Source organism: Pleurodeles waltl, chromosome 1_2 (genome assembly GCF_031143425.1).
Source record: "Pleurodeles waltl isolate 20211129_DDA chromosome 1_2, aPleWal1.hap1.20221129, whole genome shotgun sequence".
NCBI classification, from domain to species: Eukaryota; Metazoa; Chordata; class Amphibia; order Caudata; family Salamandridae; genus Pleurodeles; species Pleurodeles waltl.
This window is the reverse complement of record NC_090437.1, coordinates 1173088241-1173114843: the sequence shown is the minus strand read 5'-3', so window position 1 is coordinate 1173114843 and position 26603 is coordinate 1173088241. Positions and strand designations below refer to the sequence as shown.

The 26603-nt window shown below is 43.2% G+C and overlaps 1 protein-coding gene across 9 annotated transcripts in view; it reads left to right on the top strand.

Moving 5' to 3' along the window:
• ABLIM2 (actin binding LIM protein family member 2) overlaps positions 1-26603 on the top strand; it is a 714445-nt gene that overhangs the window by 503701 nt on the left and 184141 nt on the right. For 7 of the 9 annotated variants that reach the window (XM_069203322.1, XM_069203343.1, XM_069203336.1 and 4 more), the window contains exons 10-12: positions 9716-9862; positions 22986-23018; positions 25660-25780. In XM_069203322.1, the coding sequence (XP_069059423.1) occupies positions 9716-9862; positions 22986-23018; positions 25660-25780 (301 nt within the window). The remainder of the gene's footprint in view (positions 1-9715; positions 9863-22985; positions 23019-25659; positions 25781-26603) is intronic. The other 2 variants (XM_069203370.1, XM_069203330.1) reach the window with 1 other exon arrangement.

Below are 26603 nucleotides of genomic sequence, written 5' to 3'. Positions count from 1 at the left end.
CAAGAATACCCAGCTGGAACCCTTTACTGGATCACAATTGAGCAAGCAAGATTAACTAAGTGCAGAATAGAAACAGGAGGAGAAAAGTCAAAAGGTGCCAAGAGACATGCCCAAGCCACAGATATTCAAGAAGGCAAATGTGGCTTGGGGTAGCAACAATCACGATGGAAAGCAGAAGCTAAAAATGATTCCACTCAGCTCAAAGTAAGCGTGAAGAAAGGGACCAAGATGAGCCCCCAGAACAGACAACAAACAATTAACTCAGAACATCTAACACTTCAAGCCATATCATCAGCATCATGACCATAGGAATTAAAGAGCCACAGCAAAGATGAGCTCAGACAACAAAGATAACATGTGACACCTAAAGGTGGAGGAAACTCCTCAAATAAGATGTTGGTCAACATGGAGTCACAAGAAGCCAACCAGACTGCCTAAAGAATGTTCTCATTTAGAGTGGGGGGTAGAGCTCATGTTGCTGTTAGAGCCCCGTTGTCGGAAGAGAGGTTACCATGTCAGCCCTCCATAGCACCATGGTTCTGGGGAGGGCATGTTAGGCAGGATGTGACAAGGAGGAACTGGGGAAGCAACAAGCCGGTGTGTGGGAGACCATTTTCCTACATAAGTAGACCCTTGTTAGAGTTTAGGGTTGATTTGTTAATTCCAGCATGCCTCTGGAGACTTCTTACAAACAATACAGTGACATGAAAGGGGGACAAAGACATAAATGCTCATTGACTAAGCTACAACTACAACCAAAGGAAGGGGACCTGGGTGCATCAAATCTTGAATCTGGTGGCCCAACTCCAATGGACTGCTAGATGGATATCAATAGCAAGAATGTATAACTGGCGTAGATAGGTGATGCCTCTAATGGCGAAACGTAATTAACTCCTTGCTTGAATCTTAGTAAAAGCATTCAACATTCTCCAGATCCTTAAAGGTAACTAGATACTGCTAGGCTGGGATGTTGCTGTGTGCAAATTCTATGGTCTCCTTTACCCCAGATTTGCCTTATGGTTCTTGACGCTGTTTCACCAGTTGTCTGATAGGGCCAAAGTGCGACTCTGAAATCCTCTCAGTATTACAGCTTTGTGGGATTTAATTAAGAATGAATGACAGCACACATGTATTGCTTAATCCAGAAATTTCAAACACATTGTCATTTTTTGGTGTTCAACACTGTTAGACCTGGCGTCCATGGCGTGATCTCCCTTGACTTTTTTGCCTTCTGACCTCATGTTTGCTGACTTTGTTTTTGATGGCTTTAGGACTCTGGGCACTTTACCACTGCTGACCACTGCAAAAGTGCATGCACTCTTTCTCTAAGACATAATACCATTGGCTTATCAAATGATTTACACGTCCCTAATAAGGTCCACTGCATGTGCCCAAAGCCTGTAAATCAAATACTACTGGTGGGTCTGTAGTACTGATTGTTCCAGCCACTTCAGTAACGCTTTAAGCATGACTCAGGTTGATGTTGCAGAGCCTGTGTGTCTTGTTCTAAACTGCCATGCCGAGCTGGCAAGTTAACCTTACTGCCATGCCCAAACTTTCCTTTTTATTACATATGTTACCCCTAACATAGGCCCTGGATAGCCCCAAGGGCAGGGTGCAGTGTAGTTAAAAAGTTGGATGTGTACTTTTAAATGTTACATGTCCAGATAGTGAAAAACTCTTAAATTCATTTTTCACTACTGCAAGACCTATCTCTCCCTTCTGTTAACATTGAGGTTGCCTCATTACAGTTTGTAAGTGCAATTTACAATTGGGAAGAGATTGGACCACCAAGTTTGGTGTCTCTGGAATCACAATTTAAGATCACAATTTATAGTGAAGTTGGATTTTAAATTGTAATTCTGAAAATGCCACTTTTAGAAAGTTGGACTTTTCTTACCTTAAATCATCAAGTGCCTTCTGTCTGTCTCTGAATACATGTCTGGATGGGTGACAGCTGGGCTCTTGTGCATTCCCTCCAGACAGCCACACACAAAGGGAGTTTAAGTATGACTGAGTGGCCATTTGCATGTTAATGGCCTATCCTGGGCAGGATGGAAGGGAGGAGCTGACACACCTGAACGGACTGTATCCTGAGCTCTCAGATGGGCTACATAACCCAACTTAGTGTGTCTGGAGCCAGGACAAGAATGGCAGGGACTTTGTGCTCTTCAAAGATCGCTCTTTGAAGTCTCCCCTCTTCAAAGGCACCATTGGGTATAAGAATTGGACTTCTGACGCCACCAAATAAGTGCACTTCTGGACCTGGGGACATTCTTCCAGGAAGAAGGACTGCTGTGCTGCCGAAAGGACTGTCACTCTGCTGGACTTTGCTGGGCTCTTGCTTTGCTGTGCCTGCACTGCTGCCCTCCTTACCATCGAGTGATAAGGACTGGACCTGCATCTCTACATCCCCAGAACCAAAGTAACCCCAAGGGCTTGCTGGCTTGCCTACTGTTCTGAAGTCTCAGAGACATCAAAGTCTTCACTCACCCCTGCTACAGTCGCTAGACTCTGCCAACTGTGAGTCCTACCCTGCCAACTGGCGCCACTCCAGTCCTGGACCCTTAGAATCGGGTTTTGCAGCAGCCATCATAATGCCGATCGGAACTGCTGCATATCTTACCAAAGCATCGCCACTGCCACTGAGAATGAGGACATCGCAGCACTGCCTGCACAGCTTGGAACTGACGCATCTCCCTAAGCACCAACACATCGCCTTTGCATTGCCGGCTGTGCAGTTCGACGACGATGCTTCATCTTCATTGCAAAGGGTTCACTGACGATGTATCCCCGAGTGTGCGGATTAGAAATTACGCATAGCCTGTGCATAACCTCCTCTGCTCCTCACAACAGGTCTCCAAAGTCAACGCATTCTCCAACCAAAATGCACTATTTCAGCGGGACAAGGTTAGTCCCTGTTTCTGACCAATGCTCCATCGCGGGCTGCTTGACTTTTCAGATTTTATCCTATCTAGCAGGATCATATAGCCCCGGTTGGTTCATTATGGTTTTAGGCACTATATTTGCAGTTATTGTTTAAAAATTCATATCTCAACTTTTATTTATTGGATTTTTGTCATTTTGGAATTGTTTTGTTAAATAAATTAAACTCTATTTTCCCAACCCAGTATGGATTATTTTTGTGTGCTGTTTTCACTGGTTTACTGTTTTAAGTGTTGCACAAATACTTTACTAATTGCCTCCTAATTTGAGACAGCCTGCTCTGTGCCAAGCTACCAGAGGGTGAGCACAGGTGAATTTATGTTGTGTAACTGCCTTACCCTCACTAGGATTGTGGTCCCCACTTGACAGGGTGCATTCCTCTGCCAGCGACCCAATTTCTAACAAAAATTATAATAAGACTGGGGAACAGTAAAAAGGCAGGAACACAGATATGTAACATACAAAATGAAATGATGGATGTGGTGCTGGTGGCATGTAGAGTGTGTCTGGGCAGAGAATATATGGGAAGGTTTAGCCGATGGGGAATGGCAAAATGCTTCAACAATCCAAAAAACAGTATCGGGAAATACAAGATTTAAACCTCTGCAGTAGAAAACACTGTTTGCCCATATATGGCACCCAGTAGGCCGGGAATAATTTTGTTGTCACCAGATAGATGCCCACTCTGCTGCTCTGGAGACGCTGACCTATTAAATATGTTCCTGTGTTGCCCCACATTAGGGAACTACTGACCAAATATTCGGGAGAATAGCAAAAAAATAATTGATCACGAAATGTGAATGGATCCTAAGCATGCCTGTTGGAACTCATGTTAAGACCCAAGCAACATTAAGTGGCAAGGAGATTTGTACACTTGGCACTGACCCTCCCCAAAAGGCAAATAACTATAATGTGGAAAAGTTAAAGTGATGGTGTGCAATAGCGTTATACTCGTACAAATCTGTAAAAGAATCCTACATATTTGCCTGATACAGAAGAATATTTTTCTCAAATAGCCATGTTTTATGATGTTGTTGTAGACACATGACAAGGGGATGCCCTAGGATAGAAGAGTATTGGAGAGTGCTCAAATCCCTGAATGCCACCACTGGTTGGTTGACACCCAGAGAAGTGGGAAAATGGCCCTCATTATGACATTGGTGGTTTACTGACCGCCACTGTTAAAATGGTGGTAATACCGCCAACAGGCTGGCAGTAATTACCACAAGATTATGACCATTGCAGTGATACCTCCCATAGAGAGCCAATGTACCACACCAACTGCCAGGTCGTTAACACCACTGACCACGGCAGTAGCCACCTACAGCCAGGCGGAAGTCAGGGTACCGCCCACCATATTATGACATAGCATACCGCCTGGATTTCCGGGGCGTTAGCAATGCCATGAAAAGCTTGGTGGAAACATATTACAGAAAAGGAAAGACTCACCTTCAGGGACACAGAGGACTCCGCGGCCGCCATGGAACCGGAACTCCAAGTCTTCTCAATGCTCTACCATGCCATGGCCATCCAGGAGCATCAACGCTGACAAATACGATGACGGTGAGTACAACTCCCTAGCACACAAGGGAGGGAGGAAAAGGAGAGTGACACAGACATGCACAACACACACCATACACACACACACACAACCAGCTGCACAGTACATTGACAGTTACAGGACCCAGGAGCAAGGAATGCAAGGACACATACCTGTAGTACAACCACTGTAATTTTCTGCCAACAGCCACCATAATGAATATATAAATAACTATATACGTGTCAATGTACAGATTAGGCCAATGGCCAGTCCAAAGTACTAACGGGCCACATGGCCACAGGGCATCGTCCAAGCTCCAACTTGACTACTGACATCATCCAGACTCTACTGTTCAGGGGCATCATGGTGGAAATGGGCAAGCACCTCAGGGGAAAAGGGGAGGAGGTGGGGGTCCACTGCCAGTCCTGCTGATGGTGAGCTGGTGCCTTGCTGCAATAGAACACACCTTTCCCCGTAGGTCATTCCACCTCTTTTGGATGTCGTCCCTTGTGTGTGGATATTGTCCCACGGCGTTGATCCTGTTGACGATCCTCTGCCATAGCTCCATCTTCCTGGCAATGGATATCTGCTGTACGTGTGCACCAAACAGCTGTGGCTCTACCCTGAGGAGTTCCTTCACCATGACCCACAACTCCTCATCGGTGAACCAGGGGTGCTTTTGTGGGGCCATGGGTGTTGTGTAGGGTGTGTTGTGCAAAGGGTGGTGTGTGTGCTGTGTGATGCGTGAGGGATGTGTGGGTTGCTGTAGTGTGTATGGGCTGTACTGTGATGTATTGGTGTGGCAAATTGTAGCAGTATTGGTGAGTTTGTGGGTGATGTGGATGTGTGGGTTGGTGGGTGTGTGTATTAGTGTCAGGTGTGTGTTTTTCGTATTGGCCAATGTTGTGTTGTTTTGTATTTGGGTGGCCATTATGACTGCGCCGGTATGTCCGCTGTGGTGATTCGTGGGTCATAATGTGGAGGGTGTTGTTTTGTTGGCGTAACGGTATGGGTGTTAGTACCGACAGTTTAACACATACCTTTGGTCTGGCGTATTTGTGTTTGTGGCAGTTTCTATCAGTTTGGTGTGTGTCATAATATGGGGGACGGATGTTCGCCTCCACGATGTTACGTTGGCGGCCGTCACCATGGTGGCAAATGGGATTTACCGCCAATGTCATAATGAGGGCCAATGTCTGTTAGGTCGGATCCCTGTGAAAAAAAAAATGAGTAGGAAGTTCCACTTGCTGATCATACTGGCCAAACGCAGAATTGCCCCCTGTAGTTCCAACCATTGCGGATTGGCTGAGAGATATGGCTGGATGGGTAAAAGCAAAGGAATGTCACATGCACAAAACACACATGGACAACAAACTTGCAGATTACTTGCAGTCTTGGGCAGCGATGCTCTTCAAACTGTTGGACCCCTCCCCCAGATACTCTACCACCCTGATATCAGATTTAGAAATAGGATAAGGGAACACAAGATGATCAACTGCAGGGGGAGCCAGTAAAAGCTTAAAATGTTACAAATGCTATGGAGAATGTACCTTTACAGGGAGTGCAGAATTATTAGGCAAATGAGTATTTTGACCACATCATCCTCTTTATGCATGTTGTCTTACTCCAAGCTGTATAGACTCGAAAGCCTACTACCAATTAAGCATATTAGGTGATGTGCATCTCTGTAAAGGGAAGGGGTGTGGTCTAATGACATCAACACCCTATATCAGGTGTGCATAATTATTAGGCAACTTCCTTTCCTTTGGCAAAATGGGTCAAAAGAAGGACTTGACAGGCTCAGAAAAGTCAAAAATAGTGAGATATCTTGCAGAGGGATGCAGCACTCTTAAAATTGCAAAGCTTCTGAAGCGTGATCATCGAACAATCAAGCGTTTCATTCAAAATAGTCAACAGGGTCGCAAGAAGCGTGTGGAAAAACCAAGGCGCAAAATAACTGCCCATGAACTGAGAAAAGTCAAGCGTGCAGCTGCCACGATGCCACTTGCCACCAGTTTGGCCATATTTCAGAGCTGCAACATCACTGGAGTGCCCAAAAGCACAAGGTGTGCAATACTCAGAGACATGGCCAAGGTAAGAAAGGCTGAAAGACGACCACCACTGAACAAGACACACAAGCTGAAACGTCAAGACTGGGCCAAGAAATATCTCAAGACTGATTTTTCTAAGGTTTTATGGACTGATGAAATGAGAGTGAGTCTTGATGGGTCAGATGGATGGGCCCGTGGCTGGATTGGTAAAGGGCAGAGAGCTCCAGTCCGACTCAGACGCCAGCAAGGTGGAGGTGGAGTACTGGTTTGGGCTGGTATCATCAAAGATGAGCTTGTGGGGCCTTTTCGGGTTGAGGATGGAGTCAAGCTCAACTCCCAGTCCTACTGCCAGTTCCTGGAAGTCACCTTCTTCAAGCAGTGGTACAGGAAGAAGTCTGCATCCTTCAAGAAAAACATGATTTTCATGCAGGACAATGCTCCATCACACGCGTCCAAGTACTCCACAGCGTGGCTGGCAAGAAAGGGTATAAAAGAAGGAAATCTAATGACATGGCCTCCTTGTTCACCTGATCTGAACCCCATTGAGAACCTGTGGTCCATCATCAAATGTGAGATTTACAAGGAGGGAAAACAGTACACCTCTCTGAACAGTGTCTGGGAGGCTGTGGTTGCTGCTGCACGCAATGTTGATGGTGAACAGATCAAAACACTGACAGAATCCATGGATGGCAGGCTTTTGAGTGTCCTTGCAAAGATAGGTGGCTATATTGGTCACTGATTTGTTTTTGTTTTGTTTTTGAATGTCAGAAATGTATATTTGTGAATGTTGAGATGTTATATTGGTTTCACTGGTTATGATAAATAATTGAAATGGGTATATATTTTTTTTTGTTAAGTTGCCTAATAATTATGCACAGTGATAGTCACCTGCACACACAGATATCCCCCTAACATAGCTAAAACTAAAAACAAACTAAAAACTACTTCCAAAAATATTCAGTTTTGATATTAATGAGTTGTTTGGGTTCATTGAGAACATGGTTGTTGTTCAATAATAAAATTAATCCTCAAAAATACAACTTGCCTAATAATTCTGCACTCCCTGTATTCTGCCCTCATATGCCCTATATGACTCAATGCATGATGTTTGATATACATGAGGAAAAGGGATTGAGTCTTTTGGAAAGGGAGGAGGGATTTCGACTGTTCTTGTAATTCGGCACAATATCTTGTTATGTTATGTTAGTTCGCCATTATTGTTTTCGTTTATTGTACACATGCCAATGAAAACCTATACAAAAAAGCAACAAAAAAAGAAATCACCACAGAAGGGTTCATGCTTTATCCAGTAAAACATCAGCTAACTTCCTTCTGTCCCGGTGTTTGCTTTTTTTATACCCATCCTTCCCTCATTGAATAACCTGCGCACTTTTATTCATCCTGAACAGAAAGCAGTTTACTGGGATTTATTTTGAGTTTTTCTATAGACATATTCTTCCATTCTCTCATTCTTTCTTTCTTTCTTTCTTTCTTTCTTTCTTTCTTTCTTTCTTTCTTTCTTTCTTTCTTTCTTTCTTTCTTTTTCTCTTTCTTTCATCTCTCTTTCTGTATTTTTTCTGTCTTTCTTTTTTGTCTATGTTTCTTTCCTTTGCTCATCTCATTTAAAGTGCTTAATATGAGGGTACAAAAACAGCATATTTTTCCCCTCAAATCTTCTTTTGACAATTTCTTCCCCCTACCACCCCAGAAACAAGGGGTAGAAATAGTGTTCCTTTTCCACCGTGAAAAAGAATACATCTCCCTTCATTTCCAGTGTGGAAAGAGGTTGAAATGTGGCTTGTAAATAGATCTTTGGGGGGGGGGGCCCAGACATGCAGGGTAAATTTCCCCCACTCTTGGAATGTCACTCTTAACTCACAGCAGACTTGCTCGCACAGAATCCTGAGTGCAAAACCAATGTTTCTTAATTGAAAAACTGGCTTCGTACTATTAAATAAAGGTACTTGTACATGTAACATTAAAGTATGCATGGAAGTAGCTTCCAGAGTAAGGATAGTGCTCTTTTGAGTCATAAATGTGAGGAATGAAACATAAACATGCAGTACACATCACCATTTTGGTCCAGATGTATCAATTTACTGGTAGCAAAAAGTGATTTGCAACCAGCCTTTTTGCGACCAGTATTAAATATTGGGAAGTGACCTACGCACTAATAGGTCTAGTCACAAAATACTGAACTGGAGTGGGTCACAGGCCGTGTGGCTCACTCTATTTGGTGGCAATCACGTGGATGATAGCCTGCAAATGTTAAGCAGACCACCATGTCTGTGATTGCTTTTTAATAAAAACTGATTGTAGAGCAGCCTGATTCCCTTAAAAGAACAGGGCTGCTTTAAAACTTCTTTTTTAAAACATTTCTGTGCGAGTTGGCAGTAGTCCTCTGCAACACTACCTACTCCTCCTGAAACCTTTTGCACAATTGACAAAGAGGAAGGGGTCAAAAGGGAACCCCTTTTCTTTTTGCGAATGTGTTAACACCCTAATTTGGGACTGTGTAACCTTTCAATGGTCAGCAACCAAAATTCTGGTTACAAACCTTTGGTACAATTAGTTTGGAGGAGACACGTACATCACATGTCTACTAAATTGTGAATCTGTAACTGAGTGGAAACCCATTTTAGGAGTTGTTTTACTGACTTTACTGACCCCTAAAACGGATTTCATACATAAGAAAAAAATATTTTGTGGTCACATTTGCGACCACAAAATTAGGTTAGTACATCTGTACTTTTCTCTTATTTTGAGTGTTCTGCTAATTTAGAATCAATTGTAAATAGGATTTACAATCCACCATAAATCTAAAAGTGTTTCTGTTCAGATTTCGCTGGGAAACCCTGGGGAAATGTGACTAGTAAACACCAGTCGTAATCATGAAAAATCAGCTCTTATTGGGTGCAATAAACCAATGCCATATTCTGAGCTCAATCTGAGCAGACATGGGCAATACTGAGGGAATATCTCCCCTATTAAATGACACACACTGCGGGGTCAATATTTACTGGGCGCTGTACTTACATACCAAGTAGTGACTCACCCAGTATGTAAGCCATAATGTTTTAAATGTTTTGCTTTTAAAATCACTGTCCCTCTCAAGACAAACTAAAGTGGTAGTAGGAATGGGAGAGCCTTTCATTGTTTTCTTTTTTCTCTTACTTAGGCAAAGCTTGGAGATCAAATTATTGACTATAAGGATTTGGCTGCTCTGCCCAAAAACAAGGCCATCTATAACATCGACCGTCCGGATATGATATCTTATTCACCCTACATATGTTACTCCTCAGATGACAGACACAGTTATGGAGAGGTATGGTGACTGGAGTTGTGTGAGCGGCTGTCCTAAAATGTGCCAGGTCCATCTGACATTGAATGTGCAGTGATAAATACAACAGACACATGGCCTGATTCACAAAAGTAATCAACACTTTTCAGTAAGGTTACACTTTCGGAGAAGTTTACTGCTTTTGGTAGTCACAAACTCAGGGCCTCATTCACAAAGGTAAGTTAAACTTTTGAGTAAGTTTACATTTCGTAGTACGTTTACTACTTCAGGTACTCACAAACTCCAAGTGTAAACTTACTACAAAAACGTAAGTTATATGTCCCTACCCTCAGAGTAATGCAATTGGCTAACCCTTGCTTGGGCCGGTGACATCCCTTTCTTAAAACCCTCCCTGACCCTCTCTAAATCCCTCTTACTCCTTCCTAATGCCTCCTTAAAACCCTCCCTGACCCTCTGTAAACCCTTCTTGCTCCTTCCTAATGGCATCCAAGTTAGTAGTAATTCTGCCCCTTTTCACACCCACTCCTCTGTCCCCCTCCCACATTTACTAGGAAAACCTATACTTATTTGTGCAGCGACTCTCCGCACACAGTTTGTGTTTGATACAGTACATTTTGCTGTACTACAAAGGTATTACAAATGTGCAGTTTGTGAATCAGGCCTTAGTCTCTAAATGACAAACAGAGAAATCAAAGACAGATAACATACTACAATAATTAGTCACATTGTATGACACATTACAAGCAGTTCATCTGTCCACACTTTAAGCATAGCACGGTCCTACGAAGCCAGTAATTGCTTTTAATTTCATCCAAGGTAAGGCAAAGCTTACTGTAATGCAATATTTAAGGAGCTAGTAAAGTAACATAATGTCAATGTTTTCTTCAAATGTAATCCATTCATGTCTTGAGTTTCCAGAGTATTCTAATAATTACAGATTCCAAATTCCAGGCCAAATAACTTTTACACTCCCTAGATGTACAAACAGTTGATTTGGCAACAACAGATCAGTTGCTTTGGCAGCAACCTTGCCAAGACGTTTCAATTATTTCATATGTACACATAACAGTTGTTACCTTTCTTTTGCTCTACACCTTGCAGAGGTCAGTGCTGAGCACTAGCTTTTTACCTTTGTTACCTTTTTCCCATCTCCTGGATGTCATTTTTCAGTCGAATAAAAAATCCTGCTTGCACTTAAGAGTGCAAATTGTATATGTTAATGCTCTGAACTTTACAGTCTGATGGATTCTTCTGAACAGATTCCTCACCTTTAGAATATTCCCCAGGTACCAGACTGGATCAGGACGTTTTCATAGCGTGCTCCTGCACACCACAAAGTGGCACCACATTGGCTTTGTTCAGACCCAGAAATGATGGTGTGGAGCTGCATATGAAGACCATCCATGTGCGCAGATGTCGGTTAACTTCTTTCTGCTCCTTCAAGCCCCAATTTGGGGTACTGCTTCCTTTTTTGTTAGTTTGCCACGTTTTTAAACTGAATTTGAGTGTGCAAAGGAATGATGTCCCCACTTAAGATTACAGGATTTAAACTATGCTGTGATTGATATAAACAGATGACGGTGACAGACCCACACAATGTTCAGTGATGAATGTGGCCTCATGCACCCGAAGGCGATCTGAGACTGTGAATAAAGCTGTACATCCCTGATTATCAAAAGATGCCACACAAATCCCATTCCTGCTTTTGAGGCTTATCTGGCAGCAGATCCTCTTCATGGCCGAGGCTATCCAGTAAGTCGATGTTCAAATGAAAGCTAAAGTACAAGAAGGTGAAGCAGAACTCTACTTCATCCCTCTACTTTCTAACTAACGAGAGGTCTCAATGACATCAAGGTTCCAGTTGATCCTGTTCTCATTCTCCAGTTGAGGAGCCAGTCCCACAGTTGATTCTAATGGGTCCAAATTTACTGGGCCATTAGCAACGCCGCAGCAGGTCAAGGATTTTAAGGAGGCTGTGGTGTGTATTGTTGGGACTCTTCCAGCTCTGTCTGCGTCTCTGTCAGGCCCCAGAGATCCTCAAAATGGCTTACCATGTGCAAGTCCATCTTCACCACCTTCTAAGCCCCCGGAGTCCACCATTGGTTCTGCACTGACTCTAGTGCTTTCTTACATGCTGGCTTCAGGACCTTCACTGGTTCCTTCTTCATTGACACCAGTTCTGACTGTGCCAAACAGGGATGTGCTGCAGATTCCAGCATCCAAACTTGATCCAAATCAATGTCAGCCATACCTGAGGTCACACTCACTCTGACCCTGTCCTAGTGAACCCGGTCCCTTCTCATTCTGATTCAGACTAATCTCTCCCTCTACCACTGAGTCACACTCAGTTGCTCCACCAGCTTCTCAATTCTGATTCTGACCAGAGACTATCAGCACTTGGAGATGACAATGGTGATGATAGGTACGGTTTACCTCAGCAAAATCACGATAACAGTTTATATATGGATCTACAAAAGGACATTGGGCTTAATACTTCCCCTGTTACAAGGTTGATTCCCTCCCCTGGGCCGCCAACAGAATAGAGTGCTTCCTTTGCTGTAGTCATTAGACTTGTTGCAGAGGTCCTTGCTCTACAACTAAATTCTGTTGAGGTTAAGACAAATGTGCTTACAAAAGTTCTTCACCCTAAACCCTTGCTTCCGTTAAACAAAGGCCTAACCTATACCCTTATGGGCACTTGATCTAAACCTTACTTTTGCCCCCAATGAACAGGCAAGTGGCCAGATGCCACGTATCAGCACCTGGCAACCCTACTTTCTTTCACAGCATCCTAGCTGTAAGAGTTTGGTAGCCTAAGCATCTACGAGCAAGGTGAATTCACTGTCAGGTAGGGTGATGTTGGAAAAATAAATGTTCTCTTCAGGCTGCCTACCCTTGAGGCCAGTCAATGCATTTGCTTAATAGGCCGTTATATGCACGTCCTCTTGATCAACAAAATCTTGTCTGCTGTCCCAAAATAGCTCAGAGCCGTCATAGCTCAAACCATTTAATAGGGCCAGGATACAGCCAGTACATATTTCCTGTGCTCCTAGACACTACTGATTGTTTGGGGCAAGCAGTCACTACTCGTGTGGTGCTTCATCGCCAGGCATGGATGAGGGCCACAGGCCTTTCCTGATATCCTCAGGCATCCCTCATGGATATGCCTTTTGATGGATGCTGAAAAAAAGGTATTTCCACTCCGAAGCGCTTCAGGTAAAGTAGGACCACAGCACACTCTTTGGGCTTTATGTTTCCTGGCATACAGTTTCCTCATTAGTTTCGGTCCTTCCAAGGCTTTTCTAGAGGTTTGGCCTATAGGTACCACCAGCCCCAGTACCCCTGCATCAGTCACCTCAGCTCATTTGTGGCCAGGTAAGGGGATCAGGCAGATAATGTGCAAGCCATCAGAGACACTGACCTTCCCATTCTGCTTCTGCAAGCCACTTTAGTTTGCCCTCTGCACCACATATCCATCAGCAGAGAGGTAGGAGCTGGCATTTTCTCTCAGGGTGGCACTCAATCTCATCTGACAGATGGATCATCCAGTGTGGCTATGCACTTCCATTTCTTTCTAATGTACCAGAGCTTCTGCCCCATCACAGCAGTCCTCAGGGGAGCACCTGTCCATCTTGCTACAAGAGCTATGAGCTCTACTGGCTAAAGGTGCCGTCAAGGGGCTGCTGGTCTCAGAAATGGGAATGAGCTGTTACTCCTGCCATTTCCTCATACCATAGAAAGATGGAAGACATCATCCTATTTTAGATCTTTCCTCTAAATGCCCTCTTGTGGAAGGATAAATTCAGAATGCACACACTGGGCCAGGGTTTGTCTGCAGCGGGTCCAGACTACTGGATGGTAGCCTTGGACCTGCAGGATGCATGCACTCATGTGCCCAACCTGCAGTTCCACAGATGCTAACTGTGATTCAAAGTAGGCCAGGAGCATTTACAGTGTGCCATGCTCCCCTTCAGCCTTATCAGCTCCTTGGGTGTTCATAAAAGGGATGATAGTAGTTGTGGCATACCTTTGGAGCTTGGGGATACTAGTTCCCCCTAACTCAACGACTGCCTGTTAAAGGCAGGCTCATCACAGTCAGTCATACATCACCTCCATACAGTGATGATCCTCCTGACATCCTTTGGGTTCTTGATGAATGAGCCAAAGTCACAACTGACTGCTTCACAAAGACTTCCTTTTACGGGAGCTGTATTAGACATGGTGTGTGCAGTGCAGGGCCTTTCCTCAGCCCCAACAAGTCCAGGACATTCAGGCTGTGATCCCAATGCTTTAGCCTTGGCCCTGAATCTTGATAAAAGTGGCTGTGAGGCTTATTGGCCTGTTGGCCTCATGCATCCTCTTTGTCCACTTTGCTGGGTGGCATTTGCGGGCTCTGCAGTGGGATCCGATGTCTCAGTGGGCCCTGCACTAATGAAACCTGTCAGATCTCATTCAGGTTATGAAGGAGACTGCAGAAGATCTTCATTTGGGCATGCTTGACTGAAACCTGAATAGTGGCAGACACCTCTCCCTGTCCTACCCAGAGCTGACAAAGGTGATGAAAGCACCACCGCTGGGTTGAGGAGATCATCTGGGAGAGGTGAACATCAGAGGGTTCAGGTCTCCTTCGGAATCCCAGCTCCACATCTTTCTTTTGGAGCTGCTGGCTATTCGCCTGGTGTTGAGGGTCTTGTGTAGGTTCTCACAGAGAGCCCCACTGCCATACAATACTGCAAGAAGCAGGGTGGTGGTGGGTTTGCTGGCGAGTGACTTCAGCCTGCATGCACACTGAAGGAGTGGCCGGGAGCTCCGTCAGCGACGAGGGAGGTAGGCACCGTCCATAAGACATGTGCCATCACCCTGGAAGCTGCTCGCTATTCTAGTTTCTCAGATGCAGCTTCCTGGCATCGTGTCACTTCCCCTTTGTTCCGCCTGGGAAAGCACCTGTTTCTTTGGCATCCTCTTCCTGCTGCATTCTGCGCCCACGTCCGTGGTTCATTGGTTAGTGGTGTGTTCAATGGTGGATTTCCTTGTTGCCTTTTGGAATACTGGTGAACTTCTTCCTACGAAGAGGAGTTCCTTCACGAAGACACAAAGCTATAAACAGGTATCTTTTACATTTGGACATCAATTACTGGTAACGCACTTGTGCTACAAGTATGGCAATGCCTTTACAAATACGTATCTGATTTCAGGAGACTGGGGTTTTTTCAAGCTCTGTATATTTTTGAAAACTCTGGGACACATGATCTGTAAAACAAAAGGATTGACATCTTGAGCTCTAAGCCACCACGACTTATGTTTGCAAGATATTACTTTTGTTTATATGTAAAAGAAGGATTCTCTAAAGAAAAAGGGAACATTGTTATGTTAGTGCATGACCTCAGCATTTACAGAATTATTTGTGTTATTTTTTTGTTATTAAGTTTGCAGAGCACTGTCATTGTACTTGGATGTAAAGGAAGCATTAACCGACACATAGCAACAATTGATCTTATCACCATACACTCAGGAAAAGGGGAGTATACAGGGAGAAACTCACTCAGACGAATCCTTGATTGAAGTACCTTGGGCTGCATCCCCTCTTCATGGGCATCTCTTGTTTATTCTCTGTCTCCCTTCCCATTTTCCCCATTGGTCGGATCATGGCTTTGGCCCCTCCGATCGAAAGGGAGGTGGGGATTTTGTGTTGTATTCTCGGTCTTCGCTCCTGCGGAAAAAAGCCAAGGTGATTTCTTGTCAGATGGTGAGGGATCCTATGCCAAGAGAGAGCTACACCTCTGGTGTTGGTTGGAGAATCAAGGCAACTCCCTGATCGTGGATTACATGACAAGATCTTTAAAAGCCAGGGTGGAAAACCTCAACTGACGATGCCTGGTGGATCATAGGTGGCAACCGCCCACTAAGGTGGTACAAGGCATCTTACGACTATTGGGAGAACCCTGGCTATATCTTTTCACCACCATAAAGAGTGCACAGTGTCAAAACTTCTGCTCACTTCAGTTCCCAAGAACGTTTTCTGTAGGAGACCCATTCAGGCTAGAGTGGAGCAAGGGACTCCAGTACAAATTTCTGCCTCTGCCTCTCCTTACCAGAGTTGTGAAATACATCAGGAACTATGGACCCCAGGTCATCCTATTGCGCCCAGATTGGGCCCGGAGACAGTGGTACCCAGAACATCTGGGCTTGAGCATTTCTTCTCTGATCAGGCTACTGCTTTGGGAGGATCTTCTCTCATTGCAGCACAGAAGGGTACTGCACATAAAGCTGTGTAATCTAATCTCCATTCATGCATTTGATCTACCATCTACCATCTGAGGTTGTGGATGCCATTCTCAAGGCACTGGGACAAATTTGTACCCTGGTGTGGAGTCCACCAAACAAACCCCTTACAAGCCAAACTGTCAGATGTCTTATTGTTTTTTCAGTCTTGGGCCCAGCAAAGCCTTGAATGGGCACCAGTAAAGGTCATTTATTAGCTATCCTTGCCTTTCTGTATTTACCAGACCAACTCACCTGTTACAATGAGGTTTGTTAAATGTTTGACAAGCATGTTTCTGCTCAAACCATTTGTGATGCCACAGTAGAATCTCAATTTGGTCCTGACTTTCCTCATGTGCACCCCTCTACAAGTAAATGCACAGTTGCTTGTTGTGATATTTGAATCTCAAGACTGCCTTTCTCATTGCAGTCGCTTAAGCTCATCGCATGAGTGAGCTCCCAGTTGTCTCGGTGCAGCCATTCTATACTACCTTTTTCTGAGATAAACTGGTGTTGAGGACTGTGGCAGCCTTTTTGCCAAATGTTGTGACTCCTTTTCATGTTGGACAATCCATCCCACTCCCAACATTCTTTGCTCTGCCTCTCCCCTCAAAGAGGAGGAGAGACTCCATCGATTCAACCCTAAAAGAGCTTTAGCTTTTACATTGATCGCAATAAAGTGAACAATTAGCTCTCAGTAAACAATTAGCTCTCAGTTCTCGGTGCTGCTGGAAAGAACTTTGTCAAGATGGGTAAACTTGCTACACATTGGCCAAGAAGCAGCCTCCAGAAGGACTAAGGAATAATTTCACCAGGGCCAGGACTGCCACCACTGCGTTGTCACATGGAGGTACCTGTCTGTCAGGCATCAATGTGTCAGTTGATACATTCACAAAGCAGCACTGCATTGACAGCCATGTCTGACTGGAAGGGCATTTTACCCATTCAGTCCTGCAGGACATTGGTCTAAGCCCACTCCAAAGACCCTCCACCTTGAGGAGGTACTGCGCTGTCATCTATTCTAAAGATGAAGAAACTGTTGTTAGAAGTATCCATCAGAAGAACAAGTTACTTACCTTCAGTTACATCTTTCTGTGGGATACTCTATCTAACCACATGTTCCTCACTTGCTTCCCTCCTCCCGTTCTGTGCAGTAGCCTTTTTTACCATCTAAAAAGGTCCCAAATTAGACATCTGCCCACTGGCACCACTGATTGTGTTGTGCTCTGTGTCTAAGGGCAAGGAAAGAGTCAAGCAAGAAAATGACATCAGAAGGCAGTGGTGCTGCTATGTGGCTTTCCACCATCACCTCCCGGGTGGGACAAAGTCATTGCAGAGCTAGACAGGGCCATGTGGTGAGACCCTCAAGCACTGCTCTGAAAACTTCCAGACCCAGTCTGGTGCACCGGGAATAAAAAGGTGAGCAGTCAGCAGTTAGATAGAGTATCCACCAGAAAGAACGTTACTGAACGTACGTAACTTCTTCTTCGTTGTGATATTCTGTGCATAACTTCTATGAGCTCTTAGGTACCCAAGTACATGATTATGTTTGTCGGACCAATTTTACCCAAACGTCACAAATATTTATGTATTGATTATTTAGCATTGGTTCACAGAAGTCAAAGTGGATGATGGTTAGTGAGAACATTTCCAAGCTTTTTAAATTATGCCTAAATTGTTCCCATACAAACAGTCCTGAGTGGCTTATGCCAACCTTGAATTGCCTGAGGCTGAAAGAGAGGGAGAAGTGGGTTTTGTGTACTGTGGAGCTGAGAGGGTGAACATGCAACTAAAAGAAAAAGCCCTTCTCAGAAGGGTACTTGATTCTTGAAAGAAATGTAAATGTGTGCAGTAAATTCAAGAGCAAATCTAAAGCAAATAGGCAAATCTAAGCCAGTATGGGGCTCTAATTAATTGAGTCATTTGAAGCTTTATGGTGACAAAGAAGAAATTGTATGACTGGTATGGGATAGCATGTAGGATCACAATTCCTGTAATTTTTTATGAACTTTAAGTACTGGTTATATAGGTGAATGCTTCGCACCCTCTGTTGCATGGGGGTCCACCCCATCATGTAGCTTTCACTTGCCCAATGTCATGTTTGAAGCAGCCAATGAAATTCTGAGGGTATTCCTCATTGTTTTCAGGAGGAGACGCCTCCCCCTGAAAAAAATGCTACTGGTTACTGTGCCTGTTTTAACACAACTTCTTTCAGTACCACAGTTTTCCACTTTCAAGCTTGGCTTATGGGTTTTTCTCTGCTCACTTTCTATATTATATTTGTGGCTTCATATACACTTATACCTCTTTATAAAGACATATGACCATACTTCTCCTGGGTCTTCTCAAAATGCGAATCTTTTCTTTTAATTTCCAAATATTCAGCACTTCCTCTCTTTTTAATGTATTTGAATCTAACTATATTCAATCTGCCAAACAAGTAAAATTACACTAAAATCAACTTGGAAATTTAACAATTAATCCAAATCATCACAAAGCTAACAGGAGATTCCAAAATGACGATCACTACTACAAATCTCCTAGTCATCCATAAATATGCACAATTACTCCATATATGTCAGATGGGTTAAAACCTGACATGCCGATAAAATGCATGAAATTCTGGATCTTGAGAAAGATAATTATATTTCTGTGTTATGTTGTCTCATGGTGAAATACGATATTAAGAAATTGTATCTAGATAAACATGCTATCAGCCTACTGAGCAAAAATACATGACTAAAGATAAAAATGGTGAGTTTGAACTAGCAAGCAGTTGAAATATATTGCCACAAACTACCTCCATATTAATGTGCACCATCACTGACAATACGTGTGTGGATGTAGATACTCATGCTCTGCATGCTCCTGCCAACTAGTGGTGGGTTTGGAGTGTTGCAAGTTGTTTTTCTTTGAAGAAGCATTTTCGAGTCAGGATTGAGCGAGTCCTCCTTCTTGGTGATACTGTGCATGGGCAACAACTCCTTTGTTAAATTGTTTTCTCTCCGCAGTCGAGTTCAGACGTGGATCTCTTCACTCTGTTCTCCCTTTGCTCCAGTTTCACAATCTTTCTTCCGTCTTTCCTTAAATTGATGGTATTGTCTCTGATCATGCTTCTCTATTATCTCACTCGTCTCTGTTGGTTCAGGAAACAACCGACCGCCCTTCTGGGAGTCTTCGCCCTTTCGGCCCTACCTCACCTCATGGCGCCGAACAGCATGCCATGCTGATGGAATGAACATTGTTTCGATTCTACCCTCGCTGCCACTCCACATTCTTGCACACCAACCAATATCTTGTGTGGAACCTGTGCCTCTCCCCAACCATCAAGAAGCCACTTGTGATGCCTGCAGACCCTTCTAGTCAAAAAAGACACTTCGAGACCGGAGGGAGCCCAGGAGGAGCCAGAACAGAAGGAGGCCTTCTTCATACAGGATTCCGACATCCAGTTAGACATCAAAAGTCAAGAAGTCACTCCGGCACAACTTGTGAGTACCGTTGCCCCACCTGCCTCCTCTTAGACTTCTAAAAGTCTCTTTACAGAGGTCACCGGACCGCCACTGCCTTCAGGTCATGGCTGGATCCGAAAAACTGGCTTGGATGCCCCACCTTCCGGCTGGGCATCTTCAGCGTTAACATCTTCGGTTTGAAACAGTGGTCCCATTCCACCTCGAACCTTGGCATCGACTACTTCAGCACCAAGCTGAACAACCAGCACCTCAGCTTTGGTAGCAAAGAAAAGGCACTGATCAAAAACGTTGGTGCCGAAAACAAGGGATGCATCTTCTCAGAGACTCTAGTCAATCTTTAGCCACTCCATCGCCAGTTGAACTCATTTTGGAGTTTATGGACCCTCATCAGAACCACATCCACATCCAGAGGATACAGGGTGCTTCATTGTACTCCCACCCGTAACTTTCAAGAGAAAATTATCTTTCCGGGAGGCTCTGGACACATCACCACCTCCGAAGAAGATCAAGGAGATGGCAACCTCCATTTACAAGCCTTTTCCTCCTCCTCCTCCTTCTCTTACACTACCTCAAACACCTACCTCTCCTCCACCCTCATCCCCTCCTCATTCACCCACCTCTCCTACTGCAGCAGACGTAACACCACAGGGTTCCCCGTTATTCGGTAGGGGAAGCATTGGTGACACACACCAGGACCCTGATCCCATGATCTCTATGGATCAAGATCTATACCCCGTGCAATCTTCACCACCAGAGGATCCTACATTCTACCAACAGGTGATTGCTAGAGCAGCTCCCTTACACAATGTCCCCCTTTACAGTGACCCCATTGAACAAGACTTACTTTTTGACACCTTGACTTCAACACATAGGTTCTTCAGTTCCTCCCCATGCTCCCTGGCATGCTTTGTCATGCTGATGACATATTTAAAGAACCCGAGTTATCACCCTAGAGTTAATAAAAAATACAAGGCTGCACCCTCAGATCCCATACATATAAAATCTCACATTCCACCATATTCTATTGTGGCTTCTACCATGCGTAATGGGCCAATAGTAAAGCCACAGGGGACTCTCCTCCCTCAAAAAAGGAGAGTAAAAAGATTGATGCCACTGGTAAAAGAATGGCTGCACAAGCAGCCAATCACTGGTGTATTGCCAACTCACAAACTTTACTTGCGAAATATCATCGGGCTCACTGGTATGAAATGAAGGAGCTCCTCCAATATGTCCCAGATGAGCACCGTAAAAGGGGACAACAAATTGTCACTGAAGGGCAGACAATTAGTAATAATGCCATCATATATGCCAGGAATGCCGTGGACACTGCTACATGAGGTATCAACACTGCCATTTTAGTTAGGAAACATGGCTGGCTTATGTGCTCAGGGTTTAAACCTGAGGTACCACAACCAGTATTGAAAATGCACTTTGATAAGAAGCATCTTTTCAGCCCTCAAGTGGCTGCCACCCTTGAGAAACTGAAGAAAGACACAGATACTTCAAAGTCCATGGGCATTTTACTATCTCCCTCACAAAGAGGTACTTTTCATCATCCCGCATTTTTTGGGTGGTTACATACCAATGACCTCAGAGGCCTTCACATCAGGCCAGACAGCTTTCTAGCTCCTACACACGAGGATTCTACAGAGGCACCTGTAGAGGTAACAACACAAGAGGTAGAGGTAAGACCACCACCATCCACTCCACTACCGCAACAGCTAAACAGTGACTACTACATCTACCCACCCCCCCACTCCACACCTGTCTGGGGACAACTTCAAGAGTTCCATACACAATTGGCCAACATCAGGACGACTTCAAGATTTCTATACACAATGGGCCAACCTCACTTCGGACCAATGGGTCCTATCCGTTATCCAACATGGGTACTGTCTGTATCTCACTACTACTCCTCCAAACATTCCCCCTCAGTCTCACAAGCTCTCGAAAGAGCACCTTCTCTTTCTCAAGCCAGCGGTACAATCCCTTCTTCTCAAAGGAGCCATCGAGCCAGTTCCATTACAACTCAATCCTGTGACTCGAAAATGCTTCTTCAAAGAAAAACAACTTGCAACAGTGCAAACCCAACACAGATGTCAGGAGCATGTAGAGCATGTAAATCTACAGCACTACATGCTGCACGAACAGATGCTTACTGTGTAAGTAACATTTTCCTTATCCATAGATAAGTCACATTCCTACCACTAAAATGCTTTCTTATATTACCTGGTGAGCTGTTATCACTAGTCATATCCCTAAAGAAAACTATTAAAATTTATATGGGGTCATTGTAAATTGGACTGATTTATTCATGTAAGATTGTGGTGATATGACCTTTCAAGATAAGGGTGAAACGTATACAATACACGGTACTAGTGAAGGAAGCCAGGGCTAAGATGAAAACAGAATTCAAATTCAGTGGGAAAGGATGTTGGTTAGTGGGTGGGGAGATTTTGGAAGTGTGGAAGGTGAAATATTACCTATATTATTTGAAATGTGTGAGAAAATAGGCAGATCGATGGCACTTGGTACTGAAAATGGAGTCTATGAATATCAAGACACAGGAATATCATGGAGAGAACATCAAGGGACAAAATAGCAAACGGTAGGGGCACATGGTGGAAGTGCAGATTTACTGTTCTTAACTCCACATCTGTACTTACCCTTTGATATTCTGGATTCAGTATTTTGTCCTCAATATTTGTTCGATACTCTGCCTTCAGTATTCTGGGGGCGCACAGTAGAATTCCATGTGCAACACAAAAGGAAACCAGTGGAGGCGGGTAAGCAAACCTACCCACAGATGTCTAATAAAGCACATCAAATTTGCAATAATTTTCTTAAGACTGCAGTTATAGGAGCGGAAGCGCAATTAATGCAATCATATCCTAAATCGTATCCTAAATCTCTCACTTCTTTGCTAAAAAGGAAAGGCATTTTTCCCACAGTAGAATAAGAAAAAATGTTTCAGTGCCAAAATATCACTCAGTCAATATCGCGTAAGCCTCTTAAGCATGTCATATGTGGCCCTTTATACTTTCACTTTAATTCCATTATGCCACCATGAAAACACTAAGGCCCATATTTATACTTTTTTAGCGCTGCATTAGCACTGCTTTTTGACGCAAAAACGGTGCAAACTTACAAAATACAATTGTATTTTGCACGTTTGCGCCGCTTTTGGGTAAAAAAATTACGCAAATGCGGCACTAAAAAAAGTATAAATATGGGCCTAAGAATGCAACACACCTTGATTGTTGTATGGGTGATGTTATTGGTAGAGAGTTTGTAACAAAAACAAAAGCTCAGTGTTTACGTAGATGAATTACAGTAAATTGACTATTTGTTTTTCCGCAAATAACATCATGCATGAACTTGCCACTAATTTGCTATTTGTGTATTGTGCTTTGCAGTCACCTCAGTTCATCTCTCCAACGCCTACCGAGGTAATGCCAAATGCCAATGCTTCTTATGATTTCTCGATTTTAAGTCATGATTTGCCTCATTATTTTCTGTATACACTGCATAAATGCAAAGTGGCGCACATGAAGAATACAATTCAGAAACAAGGGCTACCTGTGTTTCCTTTAGGATAGTCGGTCAATACTGTAGCATTCCAGCAGTATAACAGTGATACAACAGAATGTAATTGGTGTCGTTGGTGACCAGGAAAAGAAGATGAACTTTCACTCTCATTGTGAAAGTGCGCATTTGATTAAAGAAGAAAAGGAGTCTACAGTTTAGGGGCGGTTAGAGAAAAAACACTGCAAGTGATAAAATCAGAAATTATGATCATGGAATATTCTCATTTAGCCAAACTTTGAAGCAGGACATAGAGGTGGGTAAAATATTCAAAATGATTGCATGGCATAATGTTGGAGTTAATCTATGAATAAGTGTAATTACAGTTGCTAAAAGAGGGCTGACATCCTGGAAAATGTTCCAATACCAGATTGTCATGCCCCTTGCATTGGTTATATTTGTTTGCCAGACCTGCTGGATGAAAAGGGTCTTCCCAAATTTATTGTTTAAGCCACCAGTTTTAGGTCAGTCAGTCATTGCCACCGAGAGTGGCCAATTAACTCTATAACAAAATCAAAATCATGTTAGCTGTAAGAAAGCAGTTATAATCAAAATGACTGTACAAGTCAGAGCAGAAGAGGAAAAGTTATAGTCGCACCAAGGAGTAGAGAGAAGTAAGTCTAGGGAGAGGTAAAGTGCAGACAACTACTCGTTGTACTTGTAGTGATATCAGCATGGGGATGAAAAGTGTGAAATGAAATACTGTAGTCAATACCAATTCAGGGACATTTGCAAAACATGTTTGGTGCTTGAAATGAGTAGGGCGGGCTAGTATTAAAAAGGGACAAATGCAAATAAGTAACTTGAAAAAGAATTGTATGATGAGAGAATGAAAGGAGACAATTTAAATCTGATATTTGGATAAAGATCTCCAGTGATAATGGAGGTACAGAAAGTGGACTCAACATTTCTGGCAAAGGTCAAAGACTAAATTGAAGATGGAAGGGCAAGTGATACAAGAAGCCTTTGTCTTCGATTGGCCTAAACAGAAATTTTGTGAGGCATTCCCGGTATTTACCATGATAAGAATGTGAGAGGTGGATTTTGCTCAAGCATAATTTTCAAAGTAGTCTTTTCAAGAAAATATTAGTGACAAATATCAAAATGGAGAGCGAATGATGGATGCAAATTAAGAGGTGTACTTTGTTTAGAATTTATTTTAAAAAAATGTTTGCTTTTCTGCATACAAAAAGAAATTGCAATGGCACAGTACATGAAACGTATCCTGGCAAATATAGCATGTTATTATTGGATCTTTGCTTTAAACCACAAGCAAGAATTACATTTCTCCATTTCAATATGTGTTAATGTTCTGACACTGTGAGCATTATTCACAAAACTCTGGGCAGGTGGGTCTGAAATTCACATTTGTTGAACAGAGTCCATGAGCGCTGTGAGTCAAGCCCTGTATTTTTGAGTACTCACAGTGCAGGCTCAATCCTATTATTTCAATACATTTTTCTTATTCGTAAGAAGGCTACTTAAGGTGTGCGGTTGAAATTCAACAAGCTTTATTTGTGCTACCTTAGTGTAGAAAATACTTTAGCATATTAACATTCACACATTACTAAAAGTATAGAGTGATAATGATTAAGTAATTTAAAGCTGCGGAGAGTAAGGTGAGCTATTGTGATGCACAGTGGCTACAACCTAGGACATTTGGCATATCTGTCTTCCCTCATTGGCAGCATTGTGGTCTAATAGAGAGGAACAGGGCTCAGAGAGTCTTTCTTAAGCAAAACTGGCTAGACAAAGTCCACTTCTGTCATTTCCTATATATATCCATGCTTCACTCTCCACTTTGACCTGTGATACTAATGTTCTCTTGAAGAGTGTACTTTAAAAATGTTGTATGGGCAAAACCCACCTCTCATACATTCTTTTCATGGTCAATGACTGGAAGACCTAATACTATTTCTGTTTAGGCCAATCTAAGACAGATGCATCCTGTATTACATGCCCTTCCATCCCCAAGTTGGCCTTTGACCTCTTCCATTTTTTCATGTGAACAATAAGTTGAAAAGATCCCACATGGCATCAAAGGGGTTTTCTGTGCATTGTACTTAGAAAAGTGCTAAAACACTACAAAAAGGCTACCTTTCAATATACTAGACCAGCAATGTGATAACAGGGTGTCTTAGCATATTAGAATGTATAGGCACCCAAGATTTAAGGGAAAGCAAGGTTCATTGTATGATCCCACGAAGTACATCTGGGAAATAACATATGCAGTTAGAAAATGACAACTTTGCATCTATTCACTCTTCAAGCGTTTAAACAGATAACTTCATGCAATGCAGCTTCTTTAAACATGGTATTGTTTTGGGGCATTTTCCATGCATTTCATAGCCTGTAGAGCTGTGGCATCAAAGCTACTTCTGACAGATTTGAAGCAAGCCTACTGACCGTACTGTTGCTCACTTCTGTTGATTTGTCTTTCGATCACTCTCTTTCTTGTTTAAAAAAAACTGTGTTTCCTGATAACTAGGGTTACTGTATTTTCAGGGTGATCAGGACGACAGGTCTTTGAAGCAATACCGGGCATCAAGTCCCAGCTCCACCGGATCTGTGGGCTATGGGCGATACACACCAACATCCCGCTCTCCTCAGAGCTACAGCAGAGCAGGTAAATGCCCTTATGTCACAGCACCAGTGCCTGCAAAGTTCTTATGAAACAATGTTGCCATTTGTGCCACTGTTCTAAATGATTACCATTTAATATGGACATGGATTGCATTGGGACTGGATTGGACTGGATTATATTGCTAGAGCTTCCTCTGGTCTTTTGCCTTTGATGAACACATGTGTATACATAACTCAAAGATCTCATGATATTTGTTGGAGGTGATTCAAAGACTCTATGTCACAGGTACACACCGTCTCCGGTAATGGACATTTAGGGCCAGATGTAGCAAAGGTTTTTATCCATTCAGTGTCTATGGGAAAAAGTGTTGGTACATATGGCCCTTAATTATTAAATGAGTGAGTTACATCGTTATAGTCACAGGGTGCTTCAACTAATTTATTGGTCATTTCAGCTTAAGAGAATGTTGAGGCAAATCACCTGGGGCCAGATGACGTAGATGCAATTTTGCATTTCCTAAATAGTGACTTCCTAGAAATCACTATTTAGGAAATGCAAAATGCTATGTACAAAGACACCAATTTCCTAATAGCATCCGTACAAAAAGTGGAATTGCTAGTTGGAAATCACAAATAGGAAATCCGATGCCATTTGTGACAATGGGCCGGTTTTGCATTTCCCATATAGCCATTTCCTTTTAGGAAATGGCTATTTGGGAAATTGTTTACCAAGGATGGCTATGGGCAAAAGGCCCCCTGAAATGCACCCCAATAATAGTGGTGTAATGTAAAGCACACATATGCCCAAGGGGCATGTGTGTGCTCTGTTGCACTTCACAAAAAATTTAACATGGTTAGCATCGACT